This window comes from Notechis scutatus, unplaced genomic scaffold (assembly GCF_049901735.1).
Source record: "Notechis scutatus isolate UNSWTSFEM ecotype Mainland unplaced genomic scaffold, rNotScu1.2 NSCUSCF20, whole genome shotgun sequence".
In the NCBI taxonomy this organism is placed as follows: Eukaryota; Metazoa; Chordata; class Lepidosauria; order Squamata; family Elapidae; genus Notechis; species Notechis scutatus.
The window spans coordinates 648128-670095 of NW_028263147.1; the positions used below are offsets into that span (position 1 = coordinate 648128).

The window sequence follows — 21968 nt, forward strand, 5'->3', positions numbered from 1 at the left end:
ATCACCAGACTGGGAGTGCTAGTTCCAATTTAGGTCTGAAAGCCAGCCTGTTGACCTTGGGCCAATCACCAGGAGACTGGGAGTTCTAGTGCCACTTTAGGCATGAAACTTGGCTGGGTGACTTTGGTCTAGTTGCACCCTATTGGGGAAAATAGGAAGCGTTTTGATTTTGGGGGCAGCATGAAAACTGGTTGGCTTCCACCTTTGGGCAGGGGAGGGCGGAAGAAAAAGTGAGACCCCTCCCTTCCTGCTTTGATCCATGGGACCCTCCACACATCCTGCCTTCCTGCTCGGCTGAGTTGGATGGAGTCAGCAGGCATAACTTGCAAACCAGACCGATGGATTCTGATGAATTTAGATTTCTTGGCTCCCTGGCCGGACTCTTCCCAATCAACCAGCTTCCAATCAGAGAGAGGTCTATTTAACCAGGCCTTGTTGGGGAGCATTTTGGGCAGGAGGCATTTCACCTTGGCCTGTTGCAAAAAAAAACAACGCCATACAAGTTTCCAACCAACTGAGAAATTCTGAGGCCAGAGCCTCCGTCTGACGCAGATACCTGCAATCTTTCCCAGGTAAACCAATTTTAGCCCATTATCCAATTCAGGTGGCAGGTGACAAGACAGCTACAGCCCCTGTTGGCTAGGCTCCTCCCAGCCAAGCTGATTTTAATTAAATCAATTTCCTTTTAATTGAGCTTGGTTTCCCCTCTCCCTCATTTCTGGACCAGGTTGTGTGAGGTCTCAGTCTCGGTCTCTCTCTCCCTCCCTCTCCCTACATCTTTCTGTCTCTCTTGGTCTCTCTCTATGTCTTTCTTTCTCCCTCTGTTTCTGTCTCCTTCTGTCTCTCTTTCTGCCTCCCACTGTTTCTCTCTCTCTCTCCCCTCTCCCTCTGTTTCTGTCTCTTTCAGTCTCTCTCTCTCTCTGTCTCCCACTGTTTCTCTCTCTCTCCCGACTCTCTCCCCTCCTTCTCTCTCTCCCCCTCTGTTTCTGTTTCTTTCTGTCTCTCTGTCTCCCACTGTCTCTCTCTCTGTCTCTCTCTCCCCTCTCCCCTCTCTCTGTGTCTCTCTGTTTCTGTTTCTTTCTGTCTCTCTGTCTCCCACTGTCTCTCTCTCTGTCTCTCTCTCCCCCTCTCTCTGTCTCCCTCTGTTTCTGTCTCTTTCGGTCTCTCTGTCTCCCACTGTCTCTCTCTCTGTCTCTCTCTCCCCCTCTCTCTGTCTCCCTCTGTTTCTGTCTCTTTCGGTCTCTCTGTCTCCCACTGTCTCTCTCTCTGTCTCTCTCTCCCCCTCTCTCTGTCTCCCTCTGTTTCTGTCTCTTTCGGTCTCTCTGTCTCCCACTGTCTCTCTCTCTCCCCCGCTCTCTCCCCTCTCTCTTTCTGTCTCCCTTCTCTCTCTCTCTCTCTCTCTCTCTCTCTGTCTCCCTCTGTATCTTTCTCTTGTCTCCTTCTGTCTCGCTTTGTGTCCTTCTCCCTCTCTCTCTCTCTCTCTCTCTTTCACACACACACACGCACGCACGCACGACTACGGAGCCAGGAACTGTATCGGCTCTTTTCAACCGCGAAGGCAGAAGCCGGTCCAGATCGTGCCCACGAACAGGCGAGGGTGCCGGGGATCTCGGGGTGGGCGGTGGGGCGCAGCGTCCAGCCCCCCAGTCGCCCCAGCTCCCCTTCCCCCGGTGGAGGGAGGCACCGGAGGGTCGGGCCCCCCTCCCTCCCTCCCTCAATCTCATTTAAGGATCCGAGCCGGCCGGGGTCGCTCTCCCCCCCCCCCACATACACAGCCGCGATCAAACTTCATTAGTGCCGCTGCTCCGCTTCACTTTGGAAAGCTGGGCGGGGCGGGGGGGGGGGAGCGGCAGACGGAGAAAAGAGGGGCGGTGGGCTCCTCGGTTGGGTTCCCACCACCCTCCCCTCCCTTTCCGGGTCATCTTTTCAGACATTACAGATTCACAGAGTCGGAAGGGACCTTGTAGGTCATCTAGTCCAACCCCCCCCGCCTAAGCAGACCCCTTTTGACAGAGGGGAGTCCACCCTCTTTAACTTTGGAGAAGGGGTGGGGTGGGGGGTCCTCTCTTTCGGGCTGGTTGGTGGGTCGAAGGGGCGACCTTCGAAAAGCAGGTCCCCGAAGGCACCACCCCACCTCACCGCACCCCGGGGAAGGCAGGGACCCCAGGGACATAAGGAAGGCATTGGACCCTCCCCCTACACCCTCCCCCCAACTCCCCTTCGCACTCTGATCTCACCCAAGGGCTGGTTTTGTAGCAGCGATTTCTGCCGCAGCCAGTTTTGGTTTTGTAGCCCATCAAGGACCGCCGAGAGGATCAAGAGGGCGGCCACACCCACAACTAATGCAGTTTAGAGGTGACCTTGAGGTGCAGCTCTTACCCCCACAATCCGGAGGCTGTGAGTTAGATCCTAGGAAGAGGCAGATATGTCTCTCTTTGGGCACACTGGGAATGTATCTGCCGAATACAACTCCAGATTGGCAACAGGAAAGGCATCCGGCCAGTAACGAACACTCAACTCTATTCAGATTCCACTGCACAAGGGATTATGGGGTCATTAAAAGAGGATGGTTCCAGCGGGGAATGAATGGCAGACGACACGAAGAGATACCCACACTGTTTGTTTGTTTTTTTAACGACGGCATGGATATATACACTTCCTCTTGAATTTGGCGGTACATTTAAAATGTGTGCCTCTATTTTATTTTATTTTTAAAAAATTTTTAAAAAAACTTTGCTTTTTGCCGTTCTGACCGGGGCTGTTTCCTCACCACAATGACAACACCCCTGAGAAGATTTTTTTTCTTTTTCTTGGCGCTTGCTGTTTTTTTTTTTTTTTTAATCTGGCCAGTCTGAAAATCCCACCCTAGGCAGGCGGTCCTCGACTTACGACAACAACGGAGGCCAAAATCTCTGCTGCTGAGCGAGATAGTTCTCGAATGAATCCCTGCGGCTGTTAAGTTAGCACCACGGCCGTTAAGTGAATCTGGCTGCCCCCCCTCACTGACTGTCCTTATATAGGAGGTCTCAGGACACCCCCTGGGGGACACTGCAAACTGTCATAAACGGGAGACAGTGGCCAAGTGTCTGAATTTTGATCGTGGGACCTCGGTCCTAAGAAACGGAGAAACGGTCATAGGTCGCTTGTTTTTTTCCGCCTCTCCGTGCCGTCGAAACATTGAACTAAATGAGCAGTCGTAAGTCGAGGACTAACCCACCTGTTCTGAAACAATGCAATTTCACTTCACTTCCACCTTCCCAGCTGGGTTTTCCGTAGAAAAAGAACAAAAAAATTAAAAATAATTAAAATTAAAAACAACACCACCACCCCTCACCCGAGGTTCGTCCAGAATTTGCCTTATGGTTTTGGAAGAGATTTTTCCAGGCCCGCAGAAATTCCCTGCCGGGTTCTAGAATAACTTTCAGCAGGCTGGCGAGGACGAACACGCCATGCCACATTTGTTTCGGGCGGATCCCACTGCTGCCACCAATCTGACGGGGGGTGGAAAGGAAGCCTCTTCCCTTGGCGGAGGCCGATCTAGCGGGATTCCATGGCGTATAAGTCCACGTTGTGGCTGAGGTCTACCAAAAGGAGATCGGGAGAAGGGCTCCCTTTCGGCGGCCGCTCACCTCACGAGAAAAACTAAGCGACCCCCGGAACGTTAAGGGGGGTTTTCCTCGTCCTCCCGTGTCAGCCTGGCCGGTGTTTTTGCTACGGACGGCAAGGCCGCCATCAAATGGGCTGCCAGGTTTTGTCTATGGTCTGAATGTGCTCCTTCGCTTTCATGCGCAGCGCGGCGATGCTGGAATTCCGCTGGTCCAGGTCCTCCAAGGGGTATTTGTCCACGAACGTCGTGGCGCACGGATACGCCATGGGCTGCATGCTCTGGGGCAGGGCCGGGGGGTTGTTGAGGAAGGAGTGGGCCGGGTAGGTGGGCTGGAGGGCCTGGCTGGGGCCCATCAATCCCGAAATGCTGTGCACCGTGGTGGCACCGGAGATGGGGGAGGTCAGCCAGGGGTCTAAGGGGAGAGCGTTGCCCATCGGGCCCATGTTGGCTGCCATCGGGGGCCGGCTGAAGGACAGCACGGGGGTGTCGTGAAGCTTCATGGCGGTGGCTTCCATCTTCTCCTGGCGGCGCCATTTGGCGCGCCGATTCTGGAACCAAACCTGCGAAAGAAGTGGCGGCAGAGGAGTGAGAAATGCGGTGTGGCCAGGTGAGCTGCCCCGTGCTAGCCTGGCCAACTGGAAGATTCGCGGGGTCCTGAGCTGGCTTGTTTTCTTGCAGACATTTCATGACCCAGCTAGGTAACATCATCAGTGCGAGAAGGGAGTGGGCTTTGTGGAGGGGAGGAGAAGGAGGAGGACTGTAGAGTCCTTGGTGCTCTCTGAGCTGGGTGGTTTTCCTGCAGACCTTTCATGACCCAGCTAGGTAACTTCATCAGTGTTAGAAGGGAAAGGTTTTCCAGAGAAGAGGAGGAGGAGGAGGAGGAGGAGGAGGAGGAGGAGGAGGAGGAGGAGGAGGAGGAGGAGGACTGTAGGGTCCTTGGGGCTCTCTGAGCTTGGTAGTTTTTTTTTGCAGACATTTCATTACCAAACTAGGTAACCACATCAGTGCTAGAAGAAGTGAGGGGGTTGCAGGGAAGAGGAGGAGGAAGAAGGAGGAGGAGGAGGAGGAGGAGGAGGAGGAGGAAGAAGAAGGAGAAGGAGAAGGAGAAGGAGAAGAAGAAGAAGAAGAAGAAGAAGAAGAAGAAGAAGAAGAAGAAGAAGAAGAGAGAAGAGAAGGAGGAGGAGGAGGAGGAGAAGAAGAAGAAGAAGAAGAAGAAGAAGAAGAAGAAGAAGAAGAAGAAGAAGAAGAAGAAGAAGAAGAAGAAGAAGAAGAAGAAGAAGAAGAAGAGCACAGTGCTTCACTTAACGGTGGCAAGGGAGGTCGTAAATGGTGGCCAAGCTCCCTTGGCAAATGTTTCACTTAATGACTGAAACGTTCGGGGCCAAGGGCTGACATGTAGCACCCTCTAAAGCTGGCTTGTTTTGTTTTGGTTTGGTTTGCCGCCCAACCAAGCCAACTGGATCTCGCTTACCTGGACTCGAACCTCGGGCAGGTTGACCTTCATGGCCAACTCTTCCCGGCTGTAGACGTCGGGGTAGTGGGTCTTCTCAAAGGCCCTTTCCAGCTCGTGGAGCTGGTAGGTGGTGAACGTGGTCCGGTTACGTCGGTGTTTCTTCTTGGACAGCTCCTCTTCCAGCTGCTCCGGAGTGCCGCCGACATTGTCCGCGCTTCTCCGTAGCTCGCTCAGCTCCCCGTCCGGTTTGCCCAGGAACATTCTGGCGCCTGAAAGGAAAAGAGAGAGAGGGGTGGTCCGGGAGGAGGAATTGGAAATAGAGCTGGAAGGGACCCTTGGAGGTCTTCTAGACCAGCCCCCTTCATGAAAAAAAAAACACCCTCCAGGGATGGAGCACCTGCAAATTCTGGGGGCAAGCTGTTCCGCTGGTTAATTGTCCTCACTGTTGGGAACTGCCTCCCTTTAATTCCAGGTTGCTTCTCTCCTTGGTCGGTTTCCATCTACAGATTTACAGATTTACAGAGTTGAAAGGGACATTGTAGGTCATCTAGTCCAATCCTTCCACCGAAGCAGGAGACCATATGCCATTTCACAGATTAACAGAGTTGGAAGGGACCTTGTAGGTCATCTAGTCCAAGCCCCCACCCAAGCGGGAGACCCTACACCATTTCTGAAAAATGTGGTGACCAAAACTGAATGCAGTACTTTAGGTGTGGTCTTACTAAGGCTTTATAGAGTGGTATTAGTACCTCCCTTGATCTCGATTGTATCCCACTGTTAATGCAGTTTAGGATTGCATTAGCTTTTTTGGCTGCAGCTGCACACGTCTGGCTCCTATTTAGCTGGTTGTCCACTAGGACTCCAGGATCCCTCTCCCAGTGACTGCTAATAGTGTTTGCCAACCAGTGGGCTGAGAAAATTTTGGTGGTCCGCAGAGAAATGTCTCCCCCAAAGCAATTAATCCAGGCTGCACGGGAACACAAGGCTGCACCGTCCACATGGCCCGCAGAAACACAAGGCTTGCATCACTTGCATTGCCAACAACACGAGGTAGTGAGGGGAGGGTGGAAAGGGCAGAGGGGGAGAACTTGCCCCACTCCCCCCACGCATCTCGCCTGGCCACCGGGTTGCTTCTTTCCGCTTCTTTCTTCTTCTGCTTTTGGCTGCATGCAAGGTAAGCAGCCAAAGTCTTTCTTTCTCTCCCCCAAACTCCGCCAGAAATGAGTCTTTGGGACCCTGCAAGGCCTCCTGCTCCAAGAGGCTGCGCTGGTGCAACAAGTTTCACAAAGACTCATTTCTGGCGGAGTTTGGGGGAGAGAAAGAAAGACTTCTGCTGCTGCTGCTTTCCTTGCATGAAGCCAAAAGTCTCTCTTTCTCTCTCCCTCTGGGAAAGGAGCTGGAGACAGTATCCTGCGATCCCAAATAAAGAATGATCGATCGGTAGGAAAACGGGGTGGGGGATTTTCCTGCAGACTTTTTTGGGGGGGATTTTCCCAGGGTCTTTGGTCTGCGGGATTTACAATTCTGAGTTTGGTGGTCCCTGAGGTCCAAAAGGTTGGCGACCCCTGGACTCGATGACTTACAAGGTCCCTTCCAACTCTGTTATTCTGTTATATTATTACTATTTCTGTTTGTTTTTGTTGTTGTTGTTTTTTGTCGTGAAAAACAATCCTTGGGAAGGGGGAAGAAAGTTAATCTTAAGGCAGTGGGGAACCCACATCGGGGGAAATCAAGGGTTTTGTGAAGAAAGGACGAAGGAACATCTGGCTGGGACGGTGAGTTGCTTCACTTCACACAGAAGGTGGATTTACACTTTTCTGCTGTAAACATTTAGCCACAGCTTGTTGACTACAGAAACTTGTTATCTCTTTTCTGCTTTTATTTAGTTCTGGAGGTTTGGCATTATTATAATCGGCATTATTTTGATTTGGAAGAAGGTTCCTGGCTTCGAAGTTGTCTCAACCTTGGACTTCAACTCCCAGGCATGCCTGGCTGGGGGATTCTAGGAGTTGCAAGTCCGTGCATCTTGAAGTTGGCGTGGTTGAGAAATGTTTGCCCTGTTTAATTTTGCAAGCAAAGAGAATGCCGGACTGACTCCAATCCAGCTTTTACGCGCATATGGCAGGAGAAGCTGAACGGAGCCTCCAGGTTTAGTAATAGTCTACCGCTGAACATCGTCAGCCTTTGCATACAAGGCCTGCTGTTTTGGGTTCCCAAAAGTCCTTTGGTTGCTGGAGAGGTCAGAAAAGTCAATATAAAATCACTGTGGCATTGTGTGGTCAAATCCCCATCTGTTTTTCATTTGTCTGGCCACCATCTATCTCTTTGTCTGTGTCTATATTTATAATCTCTCTCTCTCTCTCCCTCTCTCTCTCTCTCTCTCCTCTCTCTCTCTCTTCTATTTCTCTCTCTCTCTCTTCTATTTCTCTCTATCTATCATCTATCATCTATCTATCAAAATGAAATTCAATGTAAAATGAGCCATGGTGGCGCAGTGGTTAGAGAGCAGTAGTGCAGACTTATTCCGCTGACTGCCGGCTGACTGCAATTTGGCAGTTCGAATCCCACCAGGCTCAAGGTTGACTCAGCCTTCCATCTTTCCGAGGTGGGTAAAATGAGGACCCAGATTGTTGGGGAGCAAAAGGCTGACTCTGCAAACCACTTAGAGAGGGCTGGAAAGCACTGTGAAGCAATGTATACATCTAAGTGCTATTGCTATCCATCCATCCATCAGCTGGTCTGTCTGTCTGTCTATGCGTCATCTATCTATAATAGAGGGATACAATCAAGATCAAGGGAGGTGCTAATATCACTCTATAAAGCCTTAGTAAGGCCACACCTAGAGTCCTGCATCCAGTTTTGGTCACCACACTATAAAAAGATGTTGAGACTCTAGAAAAAGTACAGAGAAGAGCAAGCAGGATGATGAGGGGACTGGAGGCTAAAACATATGAATAACGGTTGCAGGAACTGGGCCTGGCTAGTTTAGTAAAGAGAAGGACCAGGGGAGACAGGAGGGCAGCTTTCCAATATTTGAGGGGCTGCCACAGAGAGGAGGAAGGGGCCAAGCTATTTTCTAAAGCTCTTGTAGGCCAGACAAGGAATAATGGATGGAAACTGAACAAGGAGAGATTCAACCTGGAAATAAGGAGAAACTTTCTGACAGTGAGAACAATCAACCGATGGAACAGAAGTTGACCTTGGAAGTTGTGGGAGCGCCATCAGTTGAGATTTTCAAGAAGAGACTGGACTGCCCTTTGTCAGAAATGGCGCAGGGTCTCCTGCTTGGATGGTGGGGTTGGACTAGATGACCTACTAGGTCCTGTCCGACTCTGTTAATCTGTATCTGTAAACTATGTTTCTATTGTCTGTCTGTCTGTCAATCTATCTACCCACCCACCTATACCTATCTACTGTATCATCTATCTATCATCTATCTATCTATCTATCTATCATCATCTATTTTTATCTATCTATCTATCTATCTATTATCTATATCTATCTATCTATCTATCTCTATCTGTATCTATCTCTATCTATCTATCTATCTATCTATCTATCTATCTATCTATCTATCATCTAACTATATCTATCTATCTATCTATCTATCTATCTATCTATCTATCTATCTATCTATCTATCTATCTATCTATCTATCATCTATATCTATCTATCTATCATCTATATCTATCTATCTATCTATCTATCTATCTCTATCTATCTATCTATCTATCTATCTATCTATCTATCTATCTATCTCTACCTGACTATCTATCTATCTATCTATCTATCTATCTATCTATCTATCTATCTATCTATCTATCTTCTAACTATCTCTATCTATCTATCTATCTATCTATCTATCTATCTATCTATCTATCTATCTATCTATCTATCTCATCTATCTATCTATCTATCTATCTATCTATCTATCTATCTATCTATCTATCTATCTATCTATCTATCTATCTATCTATCTATCATCTCTCTCTCTCTCTCTCTCTCTCTCTATCCATCTATCTATCTATCTATCTATCTATCTATCTATCTATCTATCTATCTATCTATCTATCTATCTATCTATCTATCTATCTATCTATCTATCTATCTATCTATCTATCTATCTATCTATCATCTATCTATCTATCTATCTATCTATCTATCTATCTATCTATCTATCTATCTATCATCTATCTATCCATCTATCTATCTATCTATCTATCTATCTATCTATCTATCTATCTATCTATCTATCTATCATCTATCTATCTATCTATCTATCTATCTATCTATCTATCTATCTTTCTAATCTATCTATCTATCTATCTATCTATCTATCTATCTATCCATCCATCCATCCATCTATCTATCATCTATCTATCTATATCTATCTATATCTATCTATATCTATCTATCTATCTATCTATCTATCTATCATCTATCTATCTATCTATATCTATCTATCTATCTATCTATCTATCTATCTATCTATCTATCTATCTATCTATCTATCTATCTGTCTCTCATCTATCTGTCTGTCTGTCTATTATCATCTACCGTATCTATATCGTCTTGACTTTTTGGACCACATCTTGGGAGGAAAACTGCTTTTGAACTGCTGCAGTTCTCTTTCCCAATTCATGGCCTCAAGATGTGCAAGACTCCAAGCCCCAGAATTCCCTAGGCGACCAGGAATTCTGGGAGTTGAAGTCCAGCATTTCCTGGGGTTTCTGGGGGTGGGGGGTTATTCCCCCCCCCCACTTTTGCTAAGCCTTTTTTTTTTAAAAAAAAAAATATTATTATCCAGAAACCGTTGCCCTCTCCTTTGCTGCCTCCTTTGCCCTGGATTAGAAAGCGTTATCTTTCTTCTTCCTTTTGTTTTTAATCTGCGGGGATCTAGTCGAAATCTTTAAATAAAACAACCACCGCAAATACATAATCCCTTGGGAATCTGCGCAGGGAGGAAAGCGACCAGTTCTTTGCTGAGATGAGAAAGAGAGAGGGTGGGGGAGAGAGGATGAATGAGGCAGAAAGGCGCTTGGATCGGCACAATTTGCAAGCCTGCTTTGGAAAAACGGGGGCTGCTTTTTCCTCCAGGTTCAACACTGGGGTGTGAGTTGTTTCTCTCCCAAACCTGAGTATAAAATTCCCAATTCCTTTAGGACAGTGGTTGCCAACCAGTGGGCTGGGGACCACTGGTGGTCCATGAGAAAATTTGGGTGGTCCGCAGAGAAATGTCTCCCTCAAAGCAATTAATCCAGGCTGCGCGGGAACACAAGGCTGCGCCACACACATGGCCAGCGGGAACACAAGGCTTATGTCGCTTGCATTGCGAACAACACGAGGTAGTGAGGGGAGGGGGGAAAGGGTGGAGGGGGGGAACTTGCCCCACTCGCCCCACGCACCTGGCCTGGCCACCGGGCTGCTTCTTTCTACTTCTTTCTTCTTCTGTTTTTGGCTGCACGCAAGGAAAGCAGCCAAAGTCTTTCTTTCTCTCTCCCAAACTCCACCAGAAATGAGTCTTTGGGACCCTGCAAGGCCTCCTGCTCCAAGAGGCTGTGCCGGCAAAGGCTCATTTCTGGCGGAGTTTGGGGGAGAGAAAGAAAGACTTCTGCTGCTTTCCTTGCACGAAGCCAAAAGTCTCTCCTCTCTCTCGTTCTCCCCCTGAGAACGGAGCTGGAGACAGTATCCTGCGATCCCAAATAAAGAACGATCAATCGGTAGGAAAACGGGGTGGGGGATTTCCCCGCAGACTTTTTTGGGGATTTTCCCAGAGTCTCTGGTCCGCGGGATTTAAAATGATGAGTTTGGTGGTCCCTGGGGTCCAAAAGGTTGGTGACCCCTGCTTTAGAAGGCAGCACAGAGGCTTTGCAACAGCTTTTGCTGCCCTCCGGTGGTCACGCAAGGCTTTGCATTCCTGATCTGCTCCAACTGTTTGGCGTGTTTTTTTCTCAAACTTGGGAGCTTTTAAGACCTGCGGATTTCAACTCCCAGAATCCCCCAGCCGGTCATGCAAGTTGCTAAGTTGGAGAAGCAGCGGGATAAAGGATGGGGAGTACAGATCTAGTCCTTGACTTACGACCGTACAGCGATGGTTGTACAGCAGATTGTCATGGGACTGGGCCCGATTTTACAATCTTCCCCCCCCCCCCAGTGGTTGTTAAGTGAAACAATTGTTTGTTTATTGGATGTCTTTGCTTAAACCCCAGAAGTGAACCCTGGTTTATGGCAAAAACATTGTAAAATTGTGGTCTGGTGATCGAGGGATTCTGCAAATGGTGCTTTAAAGAACTTTGGAACTGAGTTGTAAGTACCTTTTGGGGAGGGACGTCCATGGTAACTTCAAATGGTCATTGAGTGAGCGGTCCTAATCTGAGGACTACCTGTTTTTGGATTCCAAATAATGTACCTCTGCAGAATGCCAAGATGGACCCATTGATTACATTTGTTTCAGATATGGTGGATGGATCCCCTATGTAGGAATGTCTACATTTATCTCTAGCTGTCTGTCATCTATCTATCTATCTATCTATCTATCTATCTATCTATCTATCTATCTATCTATCTATCTAATCTATCTTCATCTATCCATCTACCTGTCTCTATCTTCTGTCTGTCTGTCTGTCTGTCTGTCTCTCTCTCTCTATCAGCTATCTTTCTATCATCTATTAACTATCTTCTACCTATCTGTCTATCTGTCACTTATCTATCTATGTATCTATGTATCTATGTATCTATCAATCTATCGATCTATCGATCTATCTATCGATCAATCGATCTATTGATCTATCGATCTATCTATCATCCCTATCTATCTATCTATCTATCTATCTATCTATCTATCTATCTATCTATCTATCTATCATCCCTGTCTCTCTCTCTCTCTCTCTAACATCCCTGTCTCTATATCTATCTATCTATCTATCTATCTATCTATCTATCTATCTATCTATCTATCTATCTATCTAATCTATCTATATCTATCAACTAACTACATCTATCTATCTATCTATCTATCTATCTACCTACCTACCTACCTACCTATCTATCTATCTATCTAATCATATCTAGATATATCTATATCTATCTATCTATCCGTCCATCCATCCATCTATCTATCATCTATCAACTATCTAACTCCATCCATCTATCTATCTATCTATCATCTATCTATCTATCTATCTATCTATCTATCTATCTATCTATCTAATCTATCTTCATCTATCCATCTCTATCTGTCTCTATCTTCTGTCTGTCTGTCTGTCTGTCTGTCTGTCTGTCTGTCTGTCTGTCTGTCTCTCTCTCTATCAGCTATCTTTCTATCATCTATTAACTATCTTCTACCTATCTGTCTATCTGTCACTTATCTATCTATGTATCTATGTATCTATGTATCGATCGATCGATCTATCAATCTATTGATCTATCGATCTATCTATCGATCAATCGATCTATTGATCTATCGATCTATCTATCATCCCTATCTATCTATCTATCTATCTATCATCCCTGTCCTCTCTCTCTCTCTCTAACATCCCTGTCTCTATATCTATCTATCTATCTATCTATCTATCTATCTATCTATCTATCTATCTATCTATCTATCTATCTATCTATCTATCTATCTATCTATCATCCCTATCTATCTATCTATCTATCTATCTATCTATCTATCTATCTATCTATCTATCTATCTATCTATCTAATCTATCTATCTATCTATCTATCTATCTATCTATCTATCTATCTATCATCCCTGTCTCTCTCTCTCTCTCTCTAACATCCCTGTCTCTATATCTATCTATCTATCTATCATCTATCTATCTATCTATCTATCTATCTAATCTATCTATATCTATCAACTAACTACATCTATCTATCTATCTATCTATCATCTATCTATCTATCTATCTATCTATCTATCTATCTATCTATCATCTATCTATCTATCTATCTATCTATCTAATCTATCTATATCTATCAACTAACTACATCTATCTATCTATCTATCTATCATCTATCTATCTATCTATCTATCTATCTATCTAATCATATCTAGATATATCTATATCTATCTATCTATCTATCTATCTATCTATCTATCTATCTATCTATCTAATCATATCTAGATATATCTATATCTATCTATCTATCTATCTATCTATCTATCTATCATCTATCTATCTATCATCTATCTATCTATCTCTATCTACGTACCTACCTATCTATTCTAAGATATAGTTTGAAAAATTCCATGGATGAAAATCCTAAAGGGGAAAACAACTCAAGAATCTTGGGAAACTCTAAAAAGTACCATCATAAAAGCCCAGACCAGCACAACACCCCTGAGAAAGAAAAACAAGAAATCCAAGAAGAAACCAGCATGGCTGCACAAAGATTTCTCTGACAAATTGAAAGACACAAAGGACAAGTACACAAAAATGGAATGAGAGCTACATTAATGAAGGCAGAGTATCAGAGATAGCCCAAATCTTGCAAAGATGAAGTCAGGAAAGCAAAGGCTCAGAATGAACAAAGACAACAAAAATCAAAGATAATAATAAAAATAAGTTTCTTTCAACACCCAAAAGAACAAGGAAAAAAAAGTCAAGGAAGCAGTCAGTTCGCCAATGGGAGAGGATGGCAAGGAAGCAAAAGAGAGGCAGCAGAGAGAGAGAGAGAGAGAAACCTCACAAGTCCCCAGTCACTGGATAGAGGATCTAAGTGTGAGAAAGGATTTGTTTCTCAGATATACATGTAAATATAGATATGTCCCTATAGATTGGTAATTGTAGCTAGCTAAAAGCTAGAATAACAAAGTTGGAAGGGACCTCGGAGATCCTCTAGTCCAACCCCCTGCTCAGGCAGGAGACCCTATCCCATTCCAGACAAATGGTCATCCAATCTCTTCTTGAAAACCTCCAGTGTTGGAGCATTTACAATTTCTGGTGGCAGGCTGTTCCACTGGTTAATTGTGTTCCTTGTTCGGAAATTCCTCCTTAGTTCAAAGTTGCTTCTCTCCTTGGTTAGTTTCCACCCATTGCTTCTTGTCCTGCCTTGAGGTGCTTTGGAGAATAGGTGGACCGCCTCTTTTTTGGGGGGGCAGTCCCACAAATATTGGAAGACTTGCTATCACATCACCCCTCCACCTTCTTTTTATTAAACCGGACATACCCAACTGACATACCCAACAGGAGGGAAATTCATCAGCCTTTGCAGTTCTGACACAAACCTTGTTCCAAGAAAACAAACACCAAACAGAGGTAACAGCAAAACCTTTTAATGATCCTTTACGAATTCCATTCCTTTCCAGTTAAAAGGCTGTTTCAAACGAATTGTCTCTGATAAGAACGAGCCTTGCCAAGGTGGTGCAAGGCTGCCAAGAACACTAGATAGCGTTGCCAAGAAATACTTCAAACACAAAGAGTCTCCAAACACAAACTAAGAGAGCCCAAACGTCCACAAGAGAAAACTTCTTTGCTTCCTGCAAAGAACTCCGGGTTCTCAGCTGGCTTTTACCTCTTAAGGGAGGGGCCATCACCTTGCAACCTTACTCCCGAGTCGCCCATGCTGCTGCAGCTGCTCTTTCCTTCAAGCAGCCCTGCGCGCACACACACTGGGCGCAGGCTCCTTGGGAACCTCCTCATCGCTGCTGCCAGCCTCCACTGTCTCCGAAGGCAGCACTCCACTCCCTGATGGTCCTGGCCTCATCCCTGCATCCCACACAGGCCCCTCATCAGAGTCCTCGCTCTCCGAGACCTCAGCTGTCCCACACCTGCTGCCAGTGAACCACAACACCTGCTGATTAAAAGCATCAACCTCCACCCCTAGTGGGACTGGCCTGGCAAGGAAGCCTCCCCTCCATGGGCCAAGACCTCCTTGTCAGGATTCCAGCAGTTACTCCCCCCATTTAAATCATGAGCCTCGAGCCAAACTTCCAAAACTCAAAAAGGATTTATTGGGAGTTAACATGCCGGCACTGCCTGGGTGTTGCCGATTCTGAGACACATCATTCACTGTCACCCTTGACCCTGGTTTCCCCACCCACCCACTGGGTGTATCATAATTCATATCCTCCAATGGGACACATCCATAGGCCAGAGTCATCAATCAGGCTCTCCAGTTAGAATTTTGCGCGGCAGAAACTTCAGTCGCCTAGTTACTATCTTTGAAAAACATGTATCCCTTTCTGTTGGCCACTCTAAAAAGACCAGAGAAATATTTTATGAGTTGACATTCCCACTCCCCACTTCTCTTCCCACCTTTGGCATTCTCAGCAACACCGCAAAAATGTGATTCAACTTCCCCCTCCTTCTCAAAAGGCAGCGATAGACTCCAGTTTTTATTTGGGCACTGTATAAACCATGCAGAGAGGGAAGGAATAGAGTCACCTGGCTGAGGGCAGGACAGGGCTGGCCAGCCAGAAGGTGAGCATCTCTCCATGGCACCATTTGACGGAGGCCCTTTCACGCTTAATCCTTTAAGGCAGACTCCTCGTTTACCTGGAGTTTAGTTTTGGGTTTTCAGGATGCAAAAGATGCCTTTTCGGAGCCCATCAAAGTCAAATTAAGAAGTAAATAAACATTTACTTAGAATTGATCTGGAAAGACTGCTGGACTTCTGGTCCTGAATTTTCTTTCTGCATCCTACTCTGCAGAACCCATCTGGAAGGGGTTTTTAAAAACAACAACTCAGGATTGGTGCTGACAAGTTTACACTTGAACTCCTGCCTACATTTAAAAAGAAAAAAATTTAAAAAAAACATTTATTTATTTTTTTAAACCACCTGACAGTCGACGTTGCTCTTTTGCATTCAAAGCAAATGCACTAAAAAGATAATTCAAATAAAGTGCAAAACAAAAGCACAAAATATCAACCAAGCGGCCGCAAGGTTGTGATTCAAAAACTAAAACACCGCGAATTGAAACGCGACTTTAATTCATGAATTAAAATGCAATTTGAACGGGGTTTTGTAACCATCAAAACCCTGTTCCAAAGCTTGGAAAGTGGTGAAATTCTCCACGGGGTCACCCAAATGAGGCCAGCACGGGCACTAGCTGTGCCCAGAGTGGGCCTCCAATCACACGGTCACAACTGTCATACTGATTGTGTTGACACACACACACACACACATACTATCCTCCCTTTCTGTGACATGCAACACTTGGACAACTTTAGGAACGTATGCATTATTTCATCTGTGCCAGCCAACGGAAGGACGGCTCTATTTAACAAGGAACGGCTCTTGCTGAAAACGATTTGAAACTGAGGGGCAGCGTTTGGCACTTGAACCCAGGGCCCCCTGCCACCTCTGGATCCCTCTCTCTTAAGTCTCTTACTGAAGCGGCTTCTCCGAAGAGCTGCTGAGAAATGCAAATCTGAAATGAAAAGGGCACCAAGCAGTAATCTCCTGCCCGGTGGAGTGTTAGCCCACCCAGTCTGAAGAGAGGGACCTTGGGGGCTTCTGCCCCACGTTTTTGGGCCATCCTGTTGTCCAACCACTCAGGATCAGTGGGGGCACCTGAATTCATCCCTGAACTGGCCAAATGCAAAAGACCAGGCCAGGCAAACAGACAATGCAAAAAGCTGCCAGAGTTCTACTTTATTGCTGGAGAAATTTAGGAAATTCGTTATGCCACCTTTATGAATCTGGAAAATAACTTTGAGGAGACAAAACATATCCAACACACTTTCTCCCTCCTCCTTTTCCCACAACAACCCTGTGAGGTGGGCAAGGCTGACTGGCCCAAAGTCACCCAGCTGGTTTTCAAGCCTAAGGCAGGACTAGAACTCACCATCTCCTGGCGATTGGCCCAAAGACCACCTAGTCGGCTTTCGTGGCTAAGGCAGGACTACAATTCAGAGTCTTCTGGTGATTGGACCACTCAGTTGACTTTCATAAAGAAGGTAGGACTAGAACTTCCTGTCTCCTGGTGATGGGCCCAAAAATCACATAGCTTTCATGCCTAAGGTGGGACTAGAACTCATACCATCTCCGTGATTGGCCCAAAGTCACCCAGCTGGCTTTCACGGACGGTGAGACTAGAACTCACCATCTCCTAAATCAGTCAGCTTTCATGCCTAAGGCAGGACTAGAATTCACTGATTCCTGGTGACCGGCCCACTCAGTCGACTTTCATAAAGAAGGTAAGACTAGAACTTCCTGTCTCCTGGTGATGGGCCCAAAAATCACATAGTCGGCTTTCGTGGCTAAGACAGGACTAGAACTCACCGTCTCCTGGTGATCAGCCCAAGGTCACCCAGCTGGTTTTCACAAAGATGGTGGGACTAGAACTCACCATCTCCTGGTGATGGGCCCAAAAATCACATAGTCGGCTTTCGTGGCTAAGGCAGGACTAGAACTCACCATCTCCTGGTGATCACCCAGCTGGCTTTCATGCCTAAAGTGGGATGTGCACCTACCGTCTCTGGGGCGCCTTAACCATTAGGCCAAACTGCCTCTAAGAGAAGATCTGAGCTCGAAAGCCAGCTGGGGTTTCCCTCTGCCATTCGTATAGCAAGCAAAATCGAGACACCACCATCCTGAGTCCCTTTCTAATCCTCCTTCCCCTTCCCCTTTTCCTCTACTTTCTTGTGTAGAGACTTTTGCATCCTTTATTTCGTAATGGGTCCTTGGAAAAACACGAATTTTCGCAGCTGCACCGATTTCCAAAAATACCGATGTCAGAACATACCGATTTCAGAAAAACACAACACTTTTCCCAAGTGGTTTTGGGTACAAAGTGTCCGTCTCCTCCTGCTTTCTTCTGGCAGGACCCTCCTCAGAATCAGAAACAGAATAGAGCTGAAAGGGACCTTGGAGGTCTTCCAGTCCAACCCCTTGCTCAAGCAGGAGCCCTTATACCACTTCAGACAAGTGGCTGTCCAGTCTCTTCTTAAAAAACTCCAGGGATGAAGCACCCACAATGTCTGAAGGTTGTGCTTTTAAATTGAGGACTATCTGTAAACTAAAGGCCCCTTTTGAAACTGGTGCAGAAATAAAAAAAAAATATCGAAAACCATTGGTTGGTATTTTTCTACATTGATTGTGCTGGAAACTCGGAGAATGTTGTAGTTGCAAGCTGTGTTTTTGCTTGGATTCGAGACAAACAGTCCTACCTGTCAATGAATACTTCAGCTTTAACCATAACAACACAAGAGCACACAACAGATACAAACTCAAAGTAAACCGCACCAAACTTGATTGCAGGAAATACGACTTCAGCAATAGAGTGGTCAATGTCTGGAATACTCTACCCGACTCTGTAGTCTCTTCCCCAAACCCCAAAAACTTTAACCTTAGACTGTCTACTATTGACCTCACCCTTTCCTAAGAGGTCTGTAGGGGCGTGATAAGCGCACCAACGTGCCTACCGTCCCTGTCCTATTGTTTCTCTTATTCTTTTATTTTTCTTATATGTACCCATTTCATATATTCACAACTATGTATACACTTGTACTTATTATCTTGTAAACAATTGACAAATCAAATAAATAAATAAATAAATAAATGTTAAGGGGGCATTTTTCACTTAAATTCATTTCACGGGCCCTTTTTTAACCATCTCCGGACACTACCCCCCATGAGGAGAACTTGTTCTAACACAACCACACTGTGGACACGCAACCACACTGCCCGACAGATTTCCAAAGCATCCTGAGAATCACTGTGGGGGCAGGGAAGGAAACGGGGGGGGGGGGGAATTCAAACCCCAGCTTGTGGGTTCGACGGAGTTACCTTAATTTCAGAATAAAATTCGAGGAAGACCGAATACGAGAGCACGGAGACGAGGGAGAAAAAATGCATCTAAGAATCGACTCTCATTAATTCTCATTGGATCATGTCTCCCTGGTCTTAACTCCAGTTTTCTCTTTGGGAAGGAAGCAATTAAAAACGTCTTATATCGAAGCCGAATGGATGCAAATGAGTACCGGCGTCTGAAGAAATGCCATTAAAGTACAATTGCTTGCTGTGTTCCACAAACATTTTCTTGACTAGCACTGAGGATGTTACCTCGTTTTGGGTAACAAAATGTCTGCAGGAAAACCACCAACCTCAGATCCTCCCAAGGACCTTTCGTTTCCACCCTGAACTACAAATAGTCTCCTTTATTGAAACATTTTCTTGCCCAGGTTGAATCTTCGGCTCTTGAGGTCATCCAGCCCAACCCCGTTCTCAATCCGAGAATGCAAACCAGAACCTCTTTATGTGGAGGATTGGCTTCCACAATTCCACCAACTCCCTCTAGGAAATTTAATATCCCAGCAGAATTCAAATTCACAATTCCAAAACCCTGATAATACCAAATAACTGTCTCGCCCTCCTTTCTCCAACACCTTTCCCTCTTTTCTCACTGGAAAACTAACCCTGCAACCTTCCAAGCGAGATGAAATGTTTAAGAAGCTCAGGAGAAAACCAACAACTCAGCCTAAATCTGCAGAAAACGAAGCCAGCATCTGTCCATATTTCTGCAAAAGCCACATTCGAGGGGCAGCTTTCTCGGGCCTCGCCCTCCGAGCGAAATTGGAAGCGGACGGCAGCAATCATGTAAAATAACCCCCAGTGTTAGTCGCTGCTGATTAATCACAACCACAATGACCGTAACAGTAAGAAAAGCAACCTCTAAGTCAAGGCCAGGATGTTCCCTGCTTACGGATATCAACTGATTTATTCTTATCTCTTGTTTTCCACTTCTGGACTTCGGTGAACAGCTCCTCTCTCGTTCGCCGTCTCGGCTGCTGCCTCCTTTTTTGTAAGCCATGAATTCCACTTGGGTTTTGAATTTTAGCCCACATTTGGCAGGCAGGCAACCCAGTCCCTGAGGCCTATGCCTTCCAAGCCATACCTTCCTAGGTATCCCAAGAACAGGTCGATCCCGAGCGAAGAGATTTCCATCGCAACCGAAAGGTTCAAATGTCCTAAAACGGAAACATGACGCAGGGCGGATTGAATCCAACCCCTTTTTGCCCAAGGGAGGGGCAGGCTAGCTAAATTAGGGGTAAAAAGCTTTCCCCCCCATACATGCTGGGGTGCTCAAGCAGACTTCCATCCGCCTTCCAAAAAAAGCCGTGTCCCCCCCCCCTCACACCCCCCCCCGATTCGTATAAGGAGTGAGAAAATCGGAGAGAGGCGTTTTTGGGGGATGGTTTTATTCAGCTTGAAGCTGGTCTGAATTTCTCGGTGCTTGGGACTCCTTTGGAAAGTGAGGGGAGGGCAGGAAAGGAAGCCCCACCCCACCCCCCAAAAAAAACCTGTTACCAGGAAGGGACCATTGTACCAAGGAGGCCTCTGCGCCCTGTTAGAATAGAATAGAGTGGAGAGGGACCTGGGAGGTTGTCTAGTCCAACCCCCTGCTGGAGCAGGAGGCCCTGTTACCATCTCAGACCAATGGCCTTCCCTTCGCTCCTTAAAAGTGATGGAGCACCCACGCCATTTCGGAAGGCGAGCCGTCCCCGCTGCTTCGTGGTCCTCCCTGGTAGACCGTTTTCCTCCTTCGTCTCAGGTTTGCTTCTTCCTCCTTGCTTCGTTTCCATCCTTCATTTCCCGTCCTGCCTCCGGGGGCTCTGGAGAATAAGTTGGCCCCCGGACTCACCGTTGGGGCAGCCCCTCAGATAGTGGGAGGGGGCTATCACACACACACCCTCCAAGCCTTCCTTTTCTCGAATTCTTGCAACTCTTCTTCTGCCCCCTTTCACTTGACTTTGCAACAGGTCTCTCTGCCCTTTGCGTCCTCACCGCCTCGTGGGAATCGGGAATTCCCGCAGGGAAGCGGGAGCGTGTGTGTCTTTTGCCCCCTTTGGCCAAGCCCAAAGGAGGCTCCCCCAAAAAAACCCCCAACCCCCCCAAGCTAACAAAGGCAAACCTAACCACCATGATGTTACCTGGCTGGAGATCCCGGATAGGAAGAACTTTCTTTTTGGGGGGGGGGAGGAGGTTGTTTTGTTTTTAGTGCACGAGTCTCTGCGGGTCTCCTGGCCGGCTGGACGCCCCCAAGGCTGTTTCGGGTCTCGCAGCTGTCCAAGGACCTCGGACAAGTCCCGGGATTAAGACGGGCTGATTAATTGGCGGGCCTTCCCCTTTAAGAGTGATTGACAGCTGCTGCGCCTTGCAAAAGTAATTGCCGCTAAATGAGCCTTCCCTTTTGGTCCAGCAGCCAGCAGAAGGTCCGGGGTTGGGGGGGGGCGGTCTCTTCCTCTCTTTCTCTCCCCCCGCCCCCCCCCCCTCCAAGCCACCCCCCACCCCAACTGTCTCCTGCACAAAAGAGACTTCCCTTGTAATCCCCTCATTACAGAAGAAAGAAGAATTAGAAACAGAAGGAATTGGGGAGGGGGTCAAGCTGGAACAATGGCCTTTGTCTTTGGACAAGGGGGGAGAGGCGAGGGGAAAAGGAGGGGGTGTCTGGAGGCTGTGTGTGTGTGGACCCCCTCGCTGGGTGGTGGTGGTTATGGCTTGGCAAAGCTGTACAGCTGGAGGGCTGGCGTGGGTCCTGGGATGGGGGGAAAGGGGCTTTGTGGCGGAATGCAAACTGGTGGGAACGTCCGTCGACAGGTCGGGGTGGGTTGGTGGCGGGCCTGGAACAGCTACTACCTCAAAGACCCCAGCCCGATCTGACCGGCCCTCCATAATCCCGCTCCCCAAAAGAAACTGGGCTCAAAGCAAAGAGGGATCTCATTGAAGAGCCACTTAATACTTAGACTTCATAAGGCCGTGGTGAGGCCGCACCTGGAATTCCGCATCCAGTTTTGGTCACCGCATGACCAAAAAAAAAGATGTTGAGACTCCAGAAAGAGTGCGGAGAAGAGCAAGAAAGAGGATGAGGGGGGACTGGAGGCCGAAACAAATGAGGACCGGTTGCTAGAATTGGGTATGTCTAGTCTGAGGAAAGGAAGGACCAGGGGGGACATGAG

The 21968-nt window shown here is 46.9% G+C and overlaps 1 protein-coding gene across 5 annotated transcripts; it reads right to left on the reverse strand.

Annotated features, from left to right (window-relative positions):
* Nucleotides 1-3220: 3220 nt before the first annotated feature.
* On the reverse strand, nt 3221-21110 carry LOC113432629 (retinal homeobox protein Rx1-like). 5 transcript variants are annotated; one of them, XM_087948806.1, is made up of 4 exons: nt 20943-21110; nt 19907-19979; nt 5079-5329; nt 3221-4167 (listed from the first exon to the last, which is right to left on the reverse strand). In XM_087948806.1, exons 3-4 carry the CDS (start codon nt 5319-5321, stop codon nt 3733-3735), a joined length of 678 nt encoding a protein of 225 aa, XP_087804932.1. In that variant the 5' UTR covers nt 5322-5329; nt 19907-19979; nt 20943-21110; the 3' UTR covers nt 3221-3732. The 5 variants fall into 5 exon arrangements, with proteins under 5 accessions (XP_087804932.1, XP_087804934.1, XP_087804931.1 ...); XM_087948808.1 differs by lacking the exon at nt 19907-19979 and having other exon boundaries at nt 5079-5322; XM_087948805.1 differs by lacking the exon at nt 19907-19979.
* Nucleotides 21111-21968: the final 858 nt, after the last annotated feature.